Raw genomic sequence first — 21,418 nt, forward strand, 5'->3', positions numbered from 1 at the left:
CGAATCTGGTGGATCAAAGGCTCGATTGTATCGCGAGCTTCGTTAGACGCTGTTTCAGTCGAGATAAGGTTCGTTCGTCACAACGACCAGCTTGTATTCGTCCGACAACTCCGCTAAAGCAGCAAGCAAGTAAACAAGTAAGTAAGTAAGTCTCTTCTGTATCCTCGTCTCCTTCAAAACCGTTCCGGACCCGTTAGAAACGTTACAACTTAAAAAAGTGAAAAGGCATCTATCTATCTTACGTATCGATTACGTACGTATTTTGTCAGCCGATGATAAAATGCTTTAAAATCGGACATTTCCGAGGCGGCACGCGAATTCTACTCCCTCTTTCGACGATGTAGGCTTCTTAGAAAGACGAGTTGCTACGATAGGACGTTTCGCAGTTGCAGAATCGTTCGATAATCGGCTACACCGGTAAATAACTTTCAGTGACTCGCGATTATCGTGTTACCAGGAGAAACCAGCGTCTTTTGTAAAAATCTCTGTTGAAAATCGATTGTCCGATGTAAAAACGTGTAAAGAAAGAGAGAAAATAGAAACCTGCCGCATTTCCGAATGCTCGTAAAACCACGAACGATCGTCGCATCTTGACGCCGTGTCTTCCCCAACTTTGATTCCTCCCACAGAAGAAGGAACTTTTAGGTCGACTTTTTTAGGTCGTTCGACTCGTTTCTCCTTGCAAAAGGATAACTCGCAGTGAAACGAAGCAACAATGCGGGCAAATTTTGTCAGGAGAAGAAAAAATAAAGGCGAATCGGTCGCGACGTAGAAAAATATAGTTAGGGGTCGGAGAAGATTTCTGGTGGTGGCAAGAGAGAGAGAGAGAGAGAGAGAGAGAGAGAGAGAGAGAGAGAGAGAGAGTGTGTGTGTGTGTGAGAGGGAGTTCTAGAGAGGGGGGGCGCGCGCGAGCGCGATGGAGGGAGAGGGAGAGAGACCTCGAGACGACCCTGGAAGGGCGCTTCGCGAAGCGCCGTTTTGAGAGAGGCGCTTTGCCGCGACTATAAATGCGAACGCGCCGGCAAAAATCATCTCAGTGCCGAATGAGAAGCGAAAAAACCCACGGCGGACCTTCTGTGCGTGTTTGTGTACGGAACAGTCTCGATGACTCGGAAGCACGTGTGTACGTCGTTGGTTCGCAGGTTGTCGCGATTTTAACGCGGAAGGAGCAAGAACGTTGATCGTCACCGGTGCGGCGCGGCGCGGCGCGGTGCGGCGCGGCGAGGACTCGAGTCGCAATCGAAATAACTTTGATCGTAGCTCGTGTTCTCTGCCGCCTTCCGACCTGCTGCCACAGGTGCATCTACGTCCCGTCGTCGCCGTGGTGGATCGTGACCGCGGTTTTATAGGATTTTATATTTATAGGATACAGGATTCACAGTGGCGAAATCCAGTAGCGGAACATCCTTGCACCGAGACAGAGAACTGCCGCCAATAAAAGTGATTTACGATCCTTGAGCTGACGATCGGCGTGATACGAGGTTACCGTGAGAATCCGCGTTCTGCTCGCATTCTAACTCTCCGAACACGTTGTAAATCGTTCGTCGAGTGAGGAATGGGCCATTGGATCGAACCTGCTACTACGTACTATCACCGGGGGACGTAACATAATCGAAATCGAACGAAAAGGAGGGAAACTTGAACTCGGCTTGTCACGTCTTACATTTAATACGTACAACTTATCGATATAAGTGTAACTACCGAAGGTTAGTAGCATCTCTTTACGTCAGTTTCAGCTATCTTAATGTTGCCCTTTTCAAGTATTACATTAGCTAATAAGTAACAGATTAAGCAAATAAATATCGTACGATATATCTTATCGTGGATCGTTGCGATATGTACAAAACGTTAGGAATCGTTACGCGTCGTTCACAAATTTGGAATAATTCGGTATGACTCGTTCCGATTTCAAAACGGACCGCGTATCGAGAATAAAAAGAAAACACAAAGAGATTCGAGTCGATTCGATCGATGTTACCGACAATGTTCCTGCGCGCGTTACCTGTCGCTTGAGATCGCCGCATACATGCACGTACATACTTGCGAGTATGTATCGTACCATTGTACGTACGCAGATAGCTGGTTGTACAGATACGCTGGCGGTTACGTTAACGCCGTTAACGCGTCCGACGCTTGGACATGGTTTTCTTTTTTTTTTTTTTTTTGGCATTAACGAATCGTTTTTCTATTCTGCGATAAATTAACGATAACGATGACGATCGATCGGTATTTAACGGATAGGAACAGCGTCGACAGCGACTCGTTCGTCAAAGTCGCTTGAAAAAGCATTAACGAAAGGTTGTTAGCGTGCAAAGGCGATGATAAATTTTTATTGCGTCCGCGTGCACCAGCGTGGCGATTAAATCGATATAGAAGCATCGACAGGTTGGACGAAATACAAAGTAGCATATTTATTTAGGCACCGGTTCAACCATCACGATTGTCCAGCGTTGTACGTTACTCTTGCGAAAACATGTCCATCAGTTGGAAGGATAAACGACCGCTTGTTTCGAGAATTGAGAGAGAGAAAGAGAGAGAGAGAGAGAGAGAAAGAGAGAGAGAGAGAGAAAGAGAGAGAGAGAAAGGGAGAAAGAGAGAAAGTGGAAAAGAAAGAAGGAAAGAAAGAAAGAAACTGTAAAACTGACCGGAACCGTAAAATTTTCCATTCCGTCCCGTTCGATTCGATCCGATTCGATCCGATTCGATTCGATTCGATTCGATTCGATTCGATCGTACCGCTTCCGTCGCGCAACTCATCATCCGTCTCACGTAACACGACAGTCGTACCTGCGATCATTTTCGAGCATTATCGCGAATCTTGCACGTAGAATCAGTATCATCGCAGGCTTTCCTGTTGAACGTCAGCGATCTTTATACGTAATTGCGAATGTGCACGAGACCGCGTCATAACGCGTGCTTTGTGCAAGCGTCCCGCTGTGATCGTTGGATCACGATGTTTCAGTTTCTTACGTGAATTATTAGTATAGTATAGTATAGTATAGTATAGTATAAAAACGGGAACGAGGGAAACGAGGAAAAAAAGCACCGGCATTCGCAACAACGATCTATTTTCCGCTAGTGGAGCAAACATAAAACTACAACTATACTCGTATACCTTATAGATTTATACGATCGATAGGCGAGGATCCGATAGAGGGATCATCCATTTGGTTAAATTTCCTCGGAAAACGATGGTCGCGCGATTCGTCATTTCGAAGAGAACGTGGATAAAGAGAAAAATAGAGAAACGACGACTCGCGTGCGAATCTGTCACGACGAGAAGCGATAGAGACGCGATAGAGACGCGATAGAGACGCGATAGAGACGCGATAGAAAATCGCGCGCGTCTTGCGACTGTGAGTCACGAAACACATCGTATGCCATATCGTCGCTCTAAGAGCGATCGCTTAGGCTTTAAACGGGTGCGATTATTCGATCGGCTGCGCAATCCCTTGCGAAAGATAGTCTCGTTGGGAGCTTCCCCGGCTTCTACGAATTTACGTGTTTTGGATTTCCCAGTTGCTTCTTTTAAGATAGTTTCTCTCTCTCTCTCTCTCTCTCTCTCTCTATTTCTCTGTTACAGATAAAATTCGTGCGACGCGATGATCACTCGAACGAAACTGTGGTGGAAGGTGGCATGCTCTGGTCAGAAGAAAGCGGTAAGGAAATTATACTTTCGTGCAACTTTGTTCGATTCGATGGTCGATGAATCGTTTTCGATAATTTATCCGCAAAGGATCGATAACGGTGTATAAATAAAGCAAGAGCTTTAAAGGTGGTTTGCGCAATCGCGAACGCAGCGATCGACTCGCGCTGCAACTATCGGAGGAAGCTCTCTTCCTGAACATGTTCGTTCAGCTTTGTCTTATCGTTATCTGATGAATACTCGATGGAATCTCGATGGTACCGTGACAGGTTGGAAACGTTTCGATGACAGTCGTTAGCCGAAGAACGGCGTCGAACCGTTTTCACCAGTTTTAACCGAGGGATTCGCGGTTAATCGGCAAGGAGCGAGCAGCGACGAGGGACATCGTACGAATATCGGACGAATCGTAGGAAGAATGGCACGCAAGAGGACACGAACGGCGAGACGGAGCGACCCGAGAGAGACAGCGTCGAGGGGAAAAAAGCAAAAGGCTACCGGCACGCGTTGCACAAGTGTACGCGAGTAACAACGAGACAATGCGCTCGAACGATCGCGATCTGTTGCGGTAATTATGGCGATTCGACGTGTCGGTGGAGAAGATGCGCGCGGGCTTGTTTCCACGAGGCCATTCGAGCGACGTTACATCGGATTTTCGAGATTCGTACGCGTAATCCGTGTCGGTTGGCGGTCGGGTCGCCGGGACGATCGAACGGTCGGACGAATTCATTTCCTTGCATTTGTCAGGTTGGATCGGGCGCGACACGCGCAACCCCGATATTGGTTGAAACGCGGAAACCGATATCGACCGATAACGAGATACGAATCGATGGAAACGGCGGAAACACCGGATCGCGGATGCCGGATCGTAGCTATACCACTATTAGATGGTTTACCGCGCTTTTTGCCGCGCCGCATTTGTGCTGCGACCAAGGCGATTTTCAAATCAAGATGGTATTCAAAGGTGTCGGTACTTTTAGATACTCGCTGGCCTGGCGGCGCATTCCGGACAAATATCCGTGGGGCTTGGTCAAGGATTCAGCGCGATTTTAGTGCCGAAACTGTTGGCCAGTCACTTTGCCAACTCCGATGAGACGTCTTGGATCGCTGCCCTAGGTGTCATCTCTAATCCTTTGGGCTCGTTGATCGCCGGACTATGCGCAGAGTGGTTCGGAAGAAGATCGGCCATCGCGTTGGCCAGTTTGCCTCATGCCGCTGGATGGTTGTTGATAGCGTTGGCGAAAAGCTTGCCTCTGTTATACGTGGGCAGATTCGTCAGTGGAATCGGCATGGGCATGGCAAACGGCCTATACCTTTACGTCAGCGAGGTGTTTCTCCCTTTGATTCGTTCAATTACATAATTAACAGCTTATACCGGCTGATATACCACCGAAATACGATAATTAACGTTTGACCGGTGAAAAATATTACAGGCGGCCGCACCAAACCAGAGAGCCTGGCTGGGAAGCTGTGGCCCAGTTTTAGTTTCGCTCGGTGTCCTGATCATCTATTCGTTGGGAGCGTTCACCACGTGGGAAAAGGCCGCTGCCATCAGTATAGCACCCGCTATACTCTCGCTGGCTTTAACGCGGTAATAACTATTTTCATTCCTACGATAACTATTTTACTCCTTTATTCTTATCTATTTTCTCTCTCTCTCTCTCTCTCTCTCTCTCTATCTCTCTCTATCTCTTCTTCTTCTTCTTCTTCCACTTGCCAGTATGATCCCGGAAACACCGAGTTGGCTAGTCGCTCGAGGACGAAACGAGGAGGCGAAGGAATCCTTGTTGTGGCTACGAGGCTCTAGCTTAACCACCGACAGAGAGTACGAGGAACTTTGCGAGGCAAACGTGAAAAGAGAAGAGGGAAAAGAGAGTCTGTTGAAGGCTCTTCACATGCCAAGCGTGTGGAAGCCTTTCCTCGTGCTGTTCGCTTTCTTCGCGCTCCAGCAAATGTCGGGCATTTATATAATCCTCTTCTACACGGTCAGCATCCTCGAGGAAATCGGTATCGACCTGAACGAGTATTCCGCGAGCGTTGGAATCGGTGTGATCAGGTTGTTCGCGTCGATAGCCGGCGCTGGTCTAGCCAACAGCTTTGGCAGAAAAGCGCTAGCCTTCGTCAGTGGCTTAGGAATGGCGATCTCTGCCGTAGGCGTTGCTCTCTCCTACAGGTTCGTATCTTTTCCGCCTCTTATTAATTCGACTCTTCTCTTGCTCTTCCTCTTCCTCTTCCCCTTCCTCTTCCTCTTCCTCTTTTCTATCGTCTGCGTAAAGCTTTGGCCAGCCTGGTCTAGCGAGCACGAATGCATGTATAAATTCGACGAATCGTCGACAGAATCCACGTGGAATTTAGCACTTGGATGACGGTTTGTACAATACCTAGTACGTAATTCTAGTTTATAGGTGTAATGGAAGCCATAAAACGAGCATAATAGCGTAATTCGTATTATATTTAGACACGATCAAACGCAATAGGTTGGCGACAGATAATAACAGCCAGGCTGGAAAAGGCAAACGTTTTAGTCCATTCTGTTCGTTTTTCTACTTAATCACGTTCGTTGACACGAACTCGATCCAAATCAATCAAATTAATCGATCGAATTTTCCTCTCAGGTTCAAATTGCCATCGGTGGTATCCTTGGCATGCATCGGAGGCCACGTAGGCTCCTCTATGATAGGATTTCTCACTCTGCCATGGGTCATGACTTCCGAACTCTATCCGCTAAGATTCAGAGGATCTTTAGGAGGCATCACTACCAGTATCGTGCAAATGTTAACGTTCGCAACCATCAAAATGTATCCTAATCTGCAACCGATAGTTGGTATCGAGTGCTTCATGTGGACGTTCGCCGTAGCTTCTAGCTTAGGAGCCGCATTCGCCCTCACCATCCTCCCCGAGACCAGAGGTCGAAGCCTCGACGAAATAGAAAACGGATTCTCGAGGAAGCTCGCCACGGATCCGCCCGCCAATGTCCAGTCAACCAGTCCAGCCGCCATCTTTCTTCAACCTAATGATATCACGCTCGAGAAATTTGCCTCGATACCCGAGGAGAAGCATCGCAATATCACGACAAACGCGTACGCTTACGACAATTTCTGCATCGACTTAACCGCCGACCATATAGAAAAGAACAAAAAGGAAGCTGCCAATGATTCCGAAGCGAACCGTCATCGTCTCGCTCGCCCACCGTCCGAGTCCGAACACCTGTATTTCTAGCAGCCACCGATCCTTCCTCCTCCATCCGTTCAATTTTTCGTGTAAACCAACCAACACGTTTTTCCTTCCTCTTCCATCTACCGTCCTTGCCATCTACCTACTCTTATTCTTTAAAACTACTCGCTATTTATATTATCTTTACGCAAACTCCTCCTTCTAGAACAACGATTTCTCAGCGTTTCCCGCCACTCGCGCACAAATTACAGCCAATAGTTTCCAACTAGATAGTTTCCGGACCAATCGGTATCGAGAAAACGAATTTCAAATTTCACCACCCGTCTATCCTTATTTATTCCGTGAATACCTTCTTTCTCTGATCGTCGAGTAGAATAGTGGAAACGAGCAGCCGGCAATTCGGAACGACCATTTTCCTTCGTTCCTAAAACTATGTTGTTTATACAAACGATCGTTAACCATCCATGTATACTTGCATCAACATCATCATCAACATACTCTGTGTACCGGCTTCTCTAATTACTTTTGTATATATATATATATACGTTTATATTTATGGAATATCCCCGCTACGTTCGAATATCTCCGAATCGATTCGCCGCGTTATAAGTCCACATACTTGTAAATATAATTTTCTTCCTGCAAAGTGTATATAATTTTATTTCCTATCAATAAATGAATTATTTTTGCAACAATAGCTTTCTTATAATTTACCACGATAACCGTGCCAAACTCTAATTCCTTCGTTCCCTTTTCGTTCAAACTTTTCCAAACGCACCCTTCCAGCCAATCTTCCCGCCAATCTTCCCGCCAATCTTCCCGCCAATACACACATTTCTCACCTTTCCTAGATTCGTCGCCGAGTTCGCCGATACACCGGTAGCAAGAAAGCCGACGGTCTAACAAAGAAAATTACGCCATCGTAAAACTAGACTAGAATTAGTCTTTTCCACTAACGAGATATCATCAATCAAAGCTACCCTACTTACTAACAATTATCCTACATAAAACTACGTAACCTAGCAGCTGCCTATACTCTCCGTCATCGTCGTCTCTGCTTCTTCGTCTATTGTTCTCTTTTGACATCTGACCAGCAAAGTGCTCTGCCATCTATCGGATCCGGCTGGAACTGCAGAAAAGTAACAGGAGTCTAGAATGTGCGAGGAGATATCTCAACTAATCTAGCAGCTGCCTATACTTTCCGTCATCGTCGTCTCTGCTTCTTCGTCTATTGTTCTCTTTTGACATCTGACCAGCAAAGTGCTCTGCCATCTATCGGATCCGGCTGGAACTGCAGAAAAGTAACAGGAGTATAGAATGTGCGAGGAGGTATCTCAACTCCTGCTAGACAAGGACAGCTATATCGTGCGACAAGGACAGACGTACTTCTCCCTCTAATTTCACGATTATTCCTTAATTACTCTTCTCCCTGGTAAAAGTCATGAACTTTCAGCATCGCAAGACAAAGGTGGAACCTCTGGCAACATTCGCACGCCGATTTCAATCGGCATTTGCCTTTAATTAATTAGTTGTGGACATTTATCGTAGCAAATGTCGCGGTATTGGTCTGCGAATTTTTACAAATACCAACTTTACGCCATATTATCCATATTATCCATATATCTAAGGAATTGGAGAAGCTTCCTTAGATCCTGTACCAAATTCTTCGTGCATGAAAGATCGCAAATTAACTACGTGTAGCGAGAATTAGGTGAAAATTCGCGACATTGGCCCTGGCTGACTAGGGAACGCCGTGGATAATTATTAAAAAACGAATAATTAACCACAAATTCCGATCGAAATCGGCGCGAGACCGTTCTCACATATATTCTCTATATTCTTCGACTCCAAAAGTGCAGGATTTTGTCCCAGAAACGGAACAATTATCGAAAATTCAATGAATTAGAAAGAGACATATGTCTGTCCTTGTCGCACAGTGATGCGCTCCTTGTTTAACAGGAACTCGTCTGGGATATACCTTCTTGCGCGTTCTATATTCCTGTTAGTTTCTTGCGATTTCGGTCGGGCCCGATAGATGGCAGCACCTGGTTGCTGGTAAATCCTCCCACCAATAGATAGCCTATCTACCTCGTATATTACTGCTAGTCTGCTATGCGATATCAAAGTACTTACACGATACGTGCTTGACACCTGCATTTTCAGTATCCATAATTCCAGGCACGTACGAGTATAGTCAATGATCAGATAGTCGGACAAATTTTCGTTTGTAAAAAAGAAAAGAAACTAATTAAGTGAATTAATTTGTCATCTTTTATGATGGCATCTACCGGATTAGAGCCTCCGCTCTCTTCCTACATTCCCCTGTTTTCTTTTTTTTTTCTTTTTCTTTCTTTTTTTTTTTTTTTTTTTTTTTTTTTTTCTTCTAAGAAACGCATGTATTAAGATTTACAACTTTTACGCGATCGATCGAACCAATCGCCCGAATAATGAATAATATTTAATTTCTCGCAAACTACCTTCGAATTTTAATCGAAATTCTACGTAATAATTACTCCATTTCCACTATGATCGTATGATAAAGATTACGATCTAAACAGCTTTCGCTATAGTATACAAGACAAGAACACAACGATTTCGTGTATTTGTAATATGACTTTATTAATTATATTTAATGTAATACAACATACCATCTTACGTATCAACCTCATAATGCAAAGTTTACGTGATCAGATGTGAATATTGCATAATTGGGAAGTCGGCAGGATCTGTATATATGTAACATTCACCGAAAAGTGGTTCAATATACGTATCTTCTGGGACACTTTCGTATATCGGCGTTCCAAAAAATGTGCCCACTTCCCAAAATGGGAAATCCTTCATTACATCGGCTTCTAATTCTCTCATTCGTTTCTGATGTTTTAACATCCTGTGACAAAGAATTAATCTCACTTTAAATGCAAAAATCTTTCAAAAATCACGCTGCGGGTAATTACATAATAGGTTAGGAAATATACACAATACATTCGTATAACTAATAAATATATATTAGAAAAATAGCATAATACATGAAACGCAAACGAGGATAATAGCAAACTATATTGCTAACGTTTATGAAATTCTACTAGCAAATAGCATAACTTATACAAGATATCTTTCTCGCAGCAAATTACGTGATGTCCATCGCAAGACAATTATGCTTACAGTCTATCTTTTTCTGCCATCAAGATGGGCACTGTTGCTAGTTCTCGACTTTTCGTTTCAAGCATTGTTTTTCGATCCTTTACCCAATTTTTACAGTATAGTGGAAGTGAGACGATATTGGTAACAACAAATAATCCCACACCCATACGACCTAAAAATTAATTATACTTTGTTCTACCATTATAATTTTATACAAGATTCGCCATATGATTTGCTCTTGTAAATTAATATTTTAACTAAATTCCATTAATTTTACTTTCTGATAACTTTACATATCGTTTCTCAAATATTTCAAATACACAAGTACGCAAGTACTTAAAGAAACAATTGTATATTCAAATTTATTAATTTCAATTAATTTCAGTCTATTACTGCTTTAAAAATTCCGAGTCAAATTCCAATAATCTATTAGATAATAAACTAATACATAGGTTAGGTAGGTTATAGGTTAGTTTGTACCTGTTAGAAAAGTACGTAGCTTGATTCGTTTGATATTGAAAGGAGCATATCCTCCCTTAGGAGGTAAATCTTGAGGTCCTGTTTTCGGCCGAGACATCCTTTTTAACTTTTTCGTTCACTGTATAATCAATGAATAAGTTGATAAAGACGGACGGTATAACATATACGACTACGGTTAGAACATAGAACAACACTAGCACTCCTGGTGAATATTCCAAAAATTATTTTTCAGCCTATGCATACATACATACGCACGCGCGCGCGCGCGCGTGTGTGTATACATGAGCTGCAGTAAACAGCTAAAACTTTCAAACTTTAGGCCTTTTAATTCTCACCTTTATATGTATTTCGGAAATTTCTATAAATATTAATATGATTAATATTCAGCGTTCAGAAAAGGTAAAAAGAAAAATGAGGAAAAGGAAAGTTGAATAAAAGCGAAAAAAATTGAGCAGTTGTATTCATTTAGTATTTTATTATTTGAAATTTTGATAAACCATATTATAAAACTTTAATAAAGTATATTGAAATGGCCAATCATACTTAAATATTACTACTATATCGAAAAATGGTTAACCACAACAATATTTTAATATTAAAATACAGTATCGAGTAAATGTATTTAAGCGTTTGTATCGCACATCAATGTGTTTATTAATTATACATAAATTTGTAACATACAATTATATATTAAATAATTTATTCTTATTTGTCTTATTATCTATACAGTACATAAATACAGGGCGACAGAACTCTATAATATGAGATATCAGTCGAAAGCAATTTTCATATAGAAGAACAAAGTATAAGAAGGAAATAAAAGGAATTTAATCACTTTTTTTATCGTTAGTTGATTGAACGCATTTGCTGTATTCGTCGTTTAACCGATCATATTCCTTGGCAAGGGATTCTGCTTGCGACTTTATAGCTTCTTTATCTTTCTTTTCTCTCGCAAGTTGATTTTCCAATTCTTTATTTTTTATTTTTAATTCGTTAATTTGAACTTTCCATTCTAATGTTACTTTATCATGAGCTTCGTTCGAGTCATTCTGAACAGTCTCTCCGCTAATTTTTTGTTGTAACAACAAATGTTTCGCTGTTGTAGTTGCCGATTCAGCTTGACGCGTAACTGCTTCACTTCGTGCCAGTAGAGCCGCTTGATTAGAGATTAAAATCACAAGACGACGTATAACAAGACTTAAGAACAATGAGAAACCAGATATATGAAAGTTACGTTGTGCCCTGAATAGTTTCACACTACCTGTATAAAATAATAATGGGATCAGAATCGGATCCTAAATTCAAGATAGATTCAAGAGAGATATGAATACGCACCTTGCAATCCGGCGTCAACGTGATGATGATCTCTCTCTACGGCTACAACTGTATAATACTTTCGCATTTCTTTAATAGCATCCAATAAAATCACAACTAATATTGCAAACAAAATTAAGAAATAAGTCGATGCTTTATCGCTTATACTTTTTAAAAACTGCGATTTAAATATCTTTTGCCATCTTGTAGGCGAAATTATTGGTAACACCAATAGTAAAACTATTATGACTTCGGCGTACAGAAACCCAGCGATTAAAGACCACTGGAGACTCATGATTAAATACTGCTTAATTTCTGTAAATATCTAGATATATCACAAAACATTTAGATGCTGCATATTCATCTGTCCAATTAATAATTTTTATGGACACCGTTAAATAATTTGACCGAAAGATGTCTATAGAAAATATGTCAAAGTTTTATATTCGTATGGACAGAAATGTTTAATAAAAATCATTTCATTAGATAAATAGCTACCTCTATAACATATGAAATATTATAATACTGAAATACTTTATGATTAAAAATAATGTTAAACTTTGTCTCAATGGAAATAAAATTACTGACTTTTCTTATTGCAATCTAATAGTTTTCAATGCGTAGAATCTGAAAATGCAAATCTTAATTTTAACAATCCAGCGATTCAAAAGTTGTACGTATGTAAAGTTAAGCGTTTTCAGCGTATTTAACAGCTTATTTTAATGTCATGCTGCTTCTATCTATCAACTGATTGGCGGGCACAAATGAGCATTTATTCTCCTTCTTTCCTTTTTTTTCTCCGTGGGTACCTTTGCCGGCTGTAATTAAAGTATTGACACGTATTGCAGATAAACTTTACCGTAAATTAACATATTAACGTAGGCGGCTGGAGTCTTACTAACTAACTCCAACCTAATTCAATACTCACTTACAGTAAATTCCATGCTCTAATTTTTACTTGTTTTAGGTGCATATATCACAAGGAAAATATTTCACTTTTCCCGTCTAAATGGTCGCCGCTCACGTGTATTTGTCATAAGCAACGACTCGAATCACTGAACGAATCGTGGATAGAAAAGCCAACATGACTGGTCAAGTACGCTAAGAACGTTCAACATTACGTACTCGTAACATTTACACTGCTGGATTCCTAAAGTTAAGACTTACATTTTTGAATTCTATCCATTGAAAACTATTGTAATGAAAAATGACAATAATTTTGTTTCCATTAAATCAAAGTTCTGCCCATATCGTTATTTTAATAAAATATTAATTGTTATCCTTACCTTCTATTTATTTCGTTTTCTTTTCTTTTCTATTTCTTTTTTCTTTTCTTACACCACAACTGTAACAAAAATTATTATCGTGTAATAACATCTTTAAACATTATATAAGTATAATAATGACAAAAATTAAAATTAACAACAGTGTAACCAAAGTTAAAAATAAAAAAATAGTCAACAACATGTGTCATTTGTTTAGAATATTTCTATAATTTTAAACGTATTACATACATTCTAACCAATATTTATGTATATTTATAGTAAGAGTTTGAAAACTATTATTTTAATACGTTTAAAATAAACTGACCTGTTAGTCATCCTCACATAAACACTGGCTAGGGAAAATCGTTTTAAGATTAGGTTGTGAAAAATCAATATGGAAGACTACAAAGTCCTCGTTTTTTCGAAATAGATAACGGACGAGTAGACTGTTTCTGCCTCTGCCTCTGACTCTGTCTCTGTCTCTGTCTCTGTCTCTGTTTCAGACATTTATAGCATTTCGCGCCGAATGTGTAAATCTTCTTGCTTTCCATGTTGATTTTTCACGAGTCAATTTTCTTCTATACTTTTGGCAGGAAGGAAATATTCTACTACATATCTCTGTAACTATGTATTTACGTATCTTGACTTATCATCAGATTTGTCAATATTTAGCTAATAATTCATATATATATTCATATATTTTTTAATGTATCGTAATACAACGATATATTTCTATACATTACGATATTATAGATTCCATTAAAAATATATGGTCATATTTATATTTGTATACATGTGACGTATATTTGGCAATTAAATACTCACATTCTTAATATAAACATTCCACGAATTACAGGTACAATGGCCTTGCCGGGCTAGGTGTCCGAATTAAAAACTAAGGCTATCACCGTCACGAATATATATGTTAAATACAGTGTAAAAGATCTTATTTCACGTGCGTTCAAACATTCAAATACAATGCACGATGCGTGAGAATGCTTAGAGGTAGAGACGGGGGAACAGTGATGAAATAATGTTCCAAAAATTAAAGGTTTATTGTCAGGAAATATTGATATTAACTTTCTAGTATGAAATTAAAAGTTAGTATCCTTGTGTCAAAATAAGGAGTCAATCTGATAAATCTTATTAGAATGAAATTATGCTATGCTTTATTACTGTTACCTGTTGTTACTTCTAACTGAAAGCTCTCTGCTAACAATCACGAAATTTGTAGGTTATATATTTATTCCCGAATTTTAATTTATATACTTAAATGAAATAAAACTAAAATTATATTATAGAGATTTTAAGAAAATGCAGGGTAACTTTTAATTGCTGCTTCCTGATATTATTATAAGTTACTTAATGCACAGGCGACTCTTGTGGATACAAGAATGTATTTATAGAATATCTTACCCTTTACTTTTTTTCTCTTCTCTATTTTTTCGTTTAATGATTCTATATGATTCTCTATGATCTCTATAATTATTTTTATAATATATGATTATATTTTTGTGAATATACACTTATGAAAACACTTAAAACATATGCATATTTTGAAAGGAATCGCCTTCTTACTTATAATTTAAGTAAATGCTTATGTTACGAAGCGAAATTCGAATTTGCGAGAGAATTGTGAACCTACCCTTACGATAAAATTTTGTACTGTAATGTATATGTATACCTATCTGTACATACGTATGCACGTATATACGTTTATACAATGTGTGTAGGTTACATGTTACATATTTTTGTTCCTGATTAACGTATATTTAAACATATTAGTGTAATAACAATAGAACGATACTGTAGCCTTGATGTACATCTAAATCCAATTGTTTTCATCATACGTATATAAATAATTACAGTGATTGTGTAAATATTATGTCTTATTCATGATAAATAAAATATTAATTTTAATCGATACATTGTTCCCAGATTTTGGTATAGTTGTAACCTTGTTAATAAATAATAATAGTTTTTTTAAGCAGTTGCCATATTATTGATTGCAGCAATCAAATTAAAGTATGTAAAAAATAAAGGATATTGATACACATTTGCTGTCATACGTGCATTGACATTACTCGCAATCTGTTAATATTCAGTTAGTAAAACAAAAAAAGAACATAAAAAATTTCTTACATACGTATGTGTGCGATTTGACTAAATATTAACAGAAAGAGCAATTACAAGAAGAATGTAGTGAAAAGTGTATTTTCTTTTTTCATAAAATATTATTTTGGTATAACAAAACTTTTGGCATTTAACAACAAGAAATGTAATATTGAAATTGTGATTAAGAGATATTGCTTTCAATTTTATTAGTTTGCGAATTAAATGCGAGTACAGATCATGTAGAATATTAGTATGATATTTGTATTTACATAAAAAATCCATTGTATTAATACGCTTAAAAGGTGTTAAAAAGAATTGTTTATTTATATAAATCTTACATGTGTTTCAGGTAACCGGCCTTACAGTTTGTTTAATTATTGGTAACATAATACTTTTTTACTGGCAGAGGTAATAAGATTTGGAAGTAATTTGTTGTGAGTTTATCAAAAAACAAATTTAAACAGGCAATATGGGTTCTGGACAAAGTACTCGTAAACTTACTATCAATAACGAAGAAATAGATGTAATAGAAATATCGCAATCCGTTGTGGAGCGTTTAACTCAAAAAGTGCCTGAAACAAATATTAACGTGGCAAGTGAAGTAAGATCTACTACTTTAGCGGAGCCGTCTTCTAAAAAAACTGTTTCTCAACAATTACATCAAAGTGGTGATATACTAGCGAATGCTGGATATCCCACATATCATCCACAATTAACTTTAACCGCTCTTCAAATACAGCAACAGAATGAACAAGAATTTCGTAAACAGGATAATTATTGGCAACAACGATTGCAGAAATTGGAACAGAAACATTCAGAAATTAATGAAATCATTAACGCAGAATATAAAAAAGCAGCGGAACAATTATATATTGATGGTATATATAAATTTGCCACTTTCTTTTGTACAGTTATGAATACTCTGTATGGTATTCATAATTAAATTAGTTTTGTATTAACCACTCTTAATATTTTGTCCACGTTCGTTAATAATTATTAATAATTGTACGCATGATTATCCTTCTTTCTTAAACTTTCATAAGATTTATATATTTATATATATATATATATATTTAAAATATTTATTGCTTTGTACAATTTGTACACATATACTCATACATGCACACTGCACACAGAATACATATCATTTACTTCTATAATATGTTATTTTTTATACTGTTTATACTGCAAACTGATAATTTACCTTTTATTATATCTTTTTGTAGGTAAAAAAGGGGTAAATATTCATGATACTGTCCAACCATGCAAAAATAGTTCTGAGAAAGTGTTCAAATGTTACCAGGATCATCCTAAAGAAATTCTGAAGTGTTCTACCTTAGTCGAAGAGTTTTCTAATTGCGTAGATCAGCGTCGTGCACGTGTGATTGCAGCACGTTGTTAATATATCTTAATATCGAATTATTAGTAGCCAAACGTAATGTTATTTAATAAAAAAATTTCAAAAAATAAATTATCTGAAAATAAATTATGTAATATATATATATTCAGACTTTGTACACTTATTTTTATAATACTAGTAACAATAAGTAATATTCCTATTACGAAGTATCACATTTAAGTAATATAAAAATACAACAAATGAAAACAAGATCGATTAAAATGCAAGAAAGGTAAATGGCAGTTAGAAATAAAATACTAAATATAGATATGCAATCACGAGAATCACATTACTGTGTTACGTATATATCTCGTATGATTTGACATGATTCGAAAAAAGTTATTTGTTAAGTGATAATTTTCATTATCGTAATTTTGTATCAATACTCTTCATTTATTCGGATAAAATTTGAATAATAGATGCAACAGAAGCACGTTTCTAGGACTTCCACTCATCTTTATTGTTTATGTTTTTCGCGCTTCTAATTAATTTCCATCAAAAAGCGAGAAAATCAAAGACACGTATATACATAGTCATATCAATAAATACATCTTTTGTCCTATCATCTCGTCTGGCTAAAATTTCTTCATGTCCAAACTCATTTCCATAAATAATTTTCTAGGAGATGACTTACTTTTTATTCTCATAGCCTAATCCCCCCCCCCCCTGAAATACAATAACTTTCTGCCCAAACATCTTTCTCGTACCGTTACAAATAAGAGAGTAATCAAGGATGGCAGAGTTAGAGATGGAACAGCTTGTATAAATTTATGATTATCTTTTAATTTACTTTGAAAACTGTATTCACAATACATACATATGCATGCTTCGCACTTTGTACCATTTATTTTTATACTATACGTGGAGATACCAGTTACTTCTCACATACTGGTATGTATTTTTAGTGATTAATGTTTTGTATAAAATCACATAGCTTTTAGTTTAATTAATTAATTAATTATTTGATTATGACGAAATAATCAAATACTGGCCAATTTTGTATATTTAGCGCATTATAATTAGCGCAAAATAAGCAACTTTTGCCGATTAATAATATAAACATTAAGATTGCTAGTATCACTTGTCAATTGGGAACGTTTTAGAAAGAAATTAAGTAAAGTAAGGTAAAGATGAAACATTTTACTTGTTACGGATCCAAATACGATATATAATATATTGCTTTATTATTCAATATCGAAAGACTTTTCACTTCGTGCAAATGTATTACTAAGTTTAGAATATTGGCAATCCTGATGATGAATGAATCATCATATAGTTGATAGCAGTCAACTAACAGGTTAGTTTAGATTTTAAAGGTATTAAGGCAACTGTTTCTATTATATTTGCATCGTCTGTAATATATTTAATACGCATTCTAAAGACATAGAAAATATTTTTAATATTTTAAATGTATTTATTTCTTTTTGGTACTTGACACAATTTAAAACTTAATTTTATAATTTCTATTTTGCAGTTACGTGATAAACATTTGCAGTTATACGTACAGATAGTATTCGATCGATGTCAATCAATTAAAATTTCAATTCAGTTAAACAAATTTCTAAATCATAAATAACTAATCTAATAATTTTTATCTAATTCTTATTACAGTTATGTTAGTACGAATCCAATATTGTTATATATTTTCTAGCTTGTTTATGTTTCTACTTAATTATATCTATTCAAATTGTTAATGTAGACGATGAATAGTTAGCTTGAATTTAATACTTTATTGGTATTAATCTTAGTACGTAATTCTTGTATGTATATATGTATGTATGTATGTATGTATGTATGTACGTATGTATGTATGTATGTATGTATTATTATTATTGACAATAATAATTTTTCTATATGATATTTCAGATGTGTAAATCCATTACAATAACAAATAAACATGAGCCTGCACTGGACTTTAATCGCTGGATTTCTTTATTTTGAAATTGTAGTAGTTTTATTATTAGTACTACCAATTATTTCACCTAAAAGATGGCAGAAGCTTTTTAAATCTAAATTTCTAAAAAGTTTAAGTAGTCAAGCATCAGTTTACTTCTTATTTTTACTTGGAATATTGGTTTTGTTTCTATTGGACGCTATTAGAGAAATGCGAAAATATTCTACAGTTACTGAACATAAAGAATATCATTTGAATGCTGAAATGCAAGGTGTGTGTGTATATATATACATCTCTAGTGGTATATTTATGGTATTTTATCTATTTAGAGAACTAATTTCTATTCCACTATTATTTTACATAGGCAATATGAGATTATTCAGAGCTGAACGAAACTTTTACATAGCTGGTTTCGCACTGTTTCTAAGTCTTGTTATACATCGACTTGTGATTTTAATTTCTACTCAAGCCACTCTGTTGGCACAAAATGAAGCAGCTATGCGCCAGGCTGAATCTGCTACTACAACAGCGAAGCATTTATTGTCCCAAAAAACAATTGGAGAGATCGCACAAAATGACTCAAATGAAGCTCATGATGAGGAAATAACAGAATGGAAGAATCAAGTTAAGGAACTGCAAGCGAAAAATCAAGAATTGGAACATCAGCTTACAAAAGAAAAGAAAGATAAAGAAGCTATAAAATCACAAGCTGAATCTCTTACCAAGGAATACGATCGCTTAAACGACGAACATAGCAAATGTCTTAGTTCAAGCGGTAATAAGAAAAGTGATTAAATGATGGTTTTGTTACATCCTCTATTCCTTTTTAAGTTTTTCTCCTTCGTTATTTAATATTTACATCAAATTTTGTTATAATGCATATTTTATATTATATACATATATTATATATGATATATATATATTATACATTAATTTGTGTATTGTATAGTATTGTATGGAGGAAAAATTGTGAAAGTATAAAAGTATTTAAAATAAGTAATTAATAAATGTTGTAAAATAACCCTCGTCCAGCGTATGTTGGGTTATTCTTAGTCCTCGCGAAAGGTTCGTGAAGAAAAATACATACTAATCATAATAAAACATGAGATTAAGTTCAATAAGACCTTTTTACTTATTTCTTTTTTAATTATCTTTTGTATTTTGCACCTGTATCCTATTAACTACAATCTGTTTCTCATGATAATATGCAAAATACACATGTCATAATACATATATATATGTAGAGTTATAAAAAGCAACATAATACGCCGTGTAAAACTAACTATATATAACGGTTCAACCTCTAAACAATCGTCATTGTATGTTTGACAATCAACAAAATAACGTAAAGAAACGACTCAAAAACGTACGCATACGTGTATTATTAGTTCTAAGTTAACGTGTTATCCATATTTTCGAAATTAGACCTAGGTATAACCACGTCGGAAAATCGAACTGTTATTTCAGTTATTGCCATATTTTCGCTAAAGAATTGAGTTAAAATGTCAACACCTGCTCGAGGCTGACGATCAAATGGATGATATTGCCATTGCATATGGATCTGGAGACTTCCTATATATACCTCGGTCTACGGTAACACGCAGCATCTGTGTAACCAGTTGATTTCGTCCTATTCAACCTACATATATGTACATATAATGCAAACAACTATAGATGTAATCGATTAATTTTATTTTCTGTATCGATGGTTTCGATAACAGAAGTTGACCAGTATATATCAACTATTATTTGCGACGACACGTTATGTTTATTTGCGACGACACGTCGTATGTACGAGTATATATTTAAGCATCATCGAAAACAGTAAATTGCTATTTTGCTTTCAGACGATTTGCAGCAACTAATCCGAGTGTGTGAACGATGCAATCGCAAAATACGCTATTAACAAAGTAAAATATTATTAATAAAGACATTATTATACTAATAGAAATAATAAAAGTTTTCAAAAGCATGTTGTATCCATCTAATAAACAAATCTAACGTAATAGACAAAGGAAATCTTTAATTGAGACCAGTAAATTAGGATTGTAAGCATGATTTAAGTGAGTGAATCTGGCGAGCATCGAACCACGCGAAATGAAATCAAGCCCACGTGATAAGCCGCTCCTTCTCCTTCTTTCATTGTTTTATCACTTGCTGTTAGACCGCGCAATGTACACGTTATTATAATATTTAGCAGGTGAAACGAATCTCCATAATATTTACCAGACATCATCGATCCGGATAGGGGACGGATGAAGCAATGGTAATGTGACCAAAATTACGAAGATCATCGTACATGTTCCTATTAGGAGACAAAAATGTTGGCCTCCGTAAAATATCTCCAAGCTCATGGAATCGATTCGATTGATTTGTATCGATTACAGGTTCCGCATGGATCGCCACATAGATGCGGTCACATTATCTTTTCAAATCCTGAATGTCGAAATTTAGATCATCTGCTGGTCGATCGATGTCCTTGCGTAAATTGGTTCGGATGGCTGATCAAATAGATACAAGATCCAAGATACCGGGCTTATCGCTCGCTATTTTACCCGAGAACTTTTTAAGTTGCAAGTGTACAAAAACTAGCAAGATACTATGATCTCTTCGAAATCACAAGGCCCGCCGCAGAAATCTAAAGTAAGCTACAATTGAGATTAAAATGTAGATACATTGTACGTACGTAACCATATTTAGTCTTCTTCGGCATCCTTGTTCTACCGTTTTCAAGGGAAAAGGATAACGATCGTCGTTAACTAAATTAAAAATATTTATTTTGCACTATAGAACACCAAATTTATAATTCCGCATTGATAAGACTTCTCTATCTTTAGGGTAAGTAAGGTAGGATAAGTAGAAAATGAAGATGAAAAGGAAAGATAGCAAGAGAACATGAAAGAGAGGAGCAAATGATGTGCGAGGGGTGTCAGAATAAAAAGAAACGAGTAAACAAGGAAAGGATATTTTGCAGTATTTTGCCCCGAAATATT

At 36.8% G+C, this 21,418-nt stretch overlaps 5 protein-coding genes and 1 long non-coding RNA gene across 9 annotated transcripts; 4 read left to right on the forward strand and 2 right to left on the reverse strand.

Annotated features, from left to right (window-relative positions):
* The first annotated feature begins 1,345 nt into the window (after window positions 1–1,345).
* Window positions 1,346–7,512, forward strand: LOC132913225 (facilitated trehalose transporter Tret1-like). 3 transcript variants are annotated; one of them, XM_060971387.1, is made up of 6 exons: window positions 1,346–1,706; window positions 3,584–3,659; window positions 4,624–4,971; window positions 5,077–5,234; window positions 5,364–5,816; window positions 6,259–7,512. In XM_060971387.1, exons 2-6 carry the CDS (start codon window positions 3,603–3,605, stop codon window positions 6,860–6,862), a joined length of 1,620 nt encoding a protein of 539 aa, XP_060827370.1. In that variant the 5' UTR covers window positions 1,346–1,706; window positions 3,584–3,602; the 3' UTR covers window positions 6,863–7,512. The 3 variants fall into 3 exon arrangements, with proteins under 3 accessions (XP_060827370.1, XP_060827369.1, XP_060827367.1); XM_060971386.1 differs by lacking the exon at window positions 1,346–1,706 and having other exon boundaries at window positions 3,465–3,659; XM_060971384.1 differs by lacking the exons at window positions 1,346–1,706; window positions 3,584–3,659 and adding an exon at window positions 3,972–4,160.
* A 1,630-nt stretch (window positions 7,513–9,142) lies between these two features.
* Window positions 9,143–10,641, reverse strand: LOC132913088 (NADH dehydrogenase [ubiquinone] 1 alpha subcomplex subunit 13). Its single transcript, XM_060971045.1, has 3 exons — window positions 10,439–10,641; window positions 9,980–10,130; window positions 9,143–9,704 (listed from the first exon to the last, which is right to left on the reverse strand). The coding sequence occupies exons 1-3, from the start codon at window positions 10,533–10,535 to the stop codon at window positions 9,497–9,499; spliced, it is 456 nt and encodes a 151-aa protein (XP_060827028.1). The 5' UTR covers window positions 10,536–10,641; the 3' UTR covers window positions 9,143–9,496.
* A 480-nt stretch (window positions 10,642–11,121) lies between these two features.
* On the reverse strand, window positions 11,122–13,078 carry LOC132913618 (B-cell receptor-associated protein 31-like). Its single transcript, XM_060972070.1, has 3 exons — window positions 13,039–13,078; window positions 11,774–12,077; window positions 11,122–11,699 (listed from the first exon to the last, which is right to left on the reverse strand). Exons 2-3 carry the CDS (start codon window positions 12,045–12,047, stop codon window positions 11,266–11,268), a joined length of 708 nt encoding a protein of 235 aa, XP_060828053.1. The 5' UTR covers window positions 12,048–12,077; window positions 13,039–13,078; the 3' UTR covers window positions 11,122–11,265.
* A 419-nt stretch (window positions 13,079–13,497) lies between these two features.
* On the forward strand, window positions 13,498–14,174 carry LOC132913621 (uncharacterized). Its single transcript, XR_009659413.1, has 2 exons — window positions 13,498–13,637; window positions 13,874–14,174. It is a non-coding gene; the product is annotated as an uncharacterized LOC132913621 (long non-coding RNA).
* A 1,217-nt stretch (window positions 14,175–15,391) lies between these two features.
* Window positions 15,392–16,605, forward strand: LOC132913620 (MICOS complex subunit MIC19). The gene is made up of 2 exons (XM_060972073.1): window positions 15,392–16,010; window positions 16,359–16,605. Exons 1-2 carry the CDS (start codon window positions 15,602–15,604, stop codon window positions 16,532–16,534), a joined length of 585 nt encoding a protein of 194 aa, XP_060828056.1. The 5' UTR covers window positions 15,392–15,601; the 3' UTR covers window positions 16,535–16,605.
* A 669-nt stretch (window positions 16,606–17,274) lies between these two features.
* On the forward strand, window positions 17,275–20,171 carry LOC132913619 (B-cell receptor-associated protein 31). Of its 2 annotated transcripts, none has more exons than XM_060972072.1 (3): window positions 17,275–17,422; window positions 18,398–18,696; window positions 18,790–20,171. In XM_060972072.1, exons 2-3 carry the CDS (start codon window positions 18,429–18,431, stop codon window positions 19,218–19,220), a joined length of 699 nt encoding a protein of 232 aa, XP_060828055.1. In that variant the 5' UTR covers window positions 17,275–17,422; window positions 18,398–18,428; the 3' UTR covers window positions 19,221–20,171. The 2 variants fall into 2 exon arrangements, with proteins under 2 accessions (XP_060828055.1, XP_060828054.1); XM_060972071.1 differs by lacking the exon at window positions 17,275–17,422 and adding an exon at window positions 17,563–17,828.
* Window positions 20,172–21,418: the final 1,247 nt, after the last annotated feature.

The sequence above is a fragment of the Bombus pascuorum genome, chromosome 13, assembly GCF_905332965.1.
Source record: "Bombus pascuorum chromosome 13, iyBomPasc1.1, whole genome shotgun sequence".
Lineage (NCBI taxonomy): Eukaryota > Metazoa > Arthropoda > Insecta > Hymenoptera > Apidae > Bombus > Bombus pascuorum.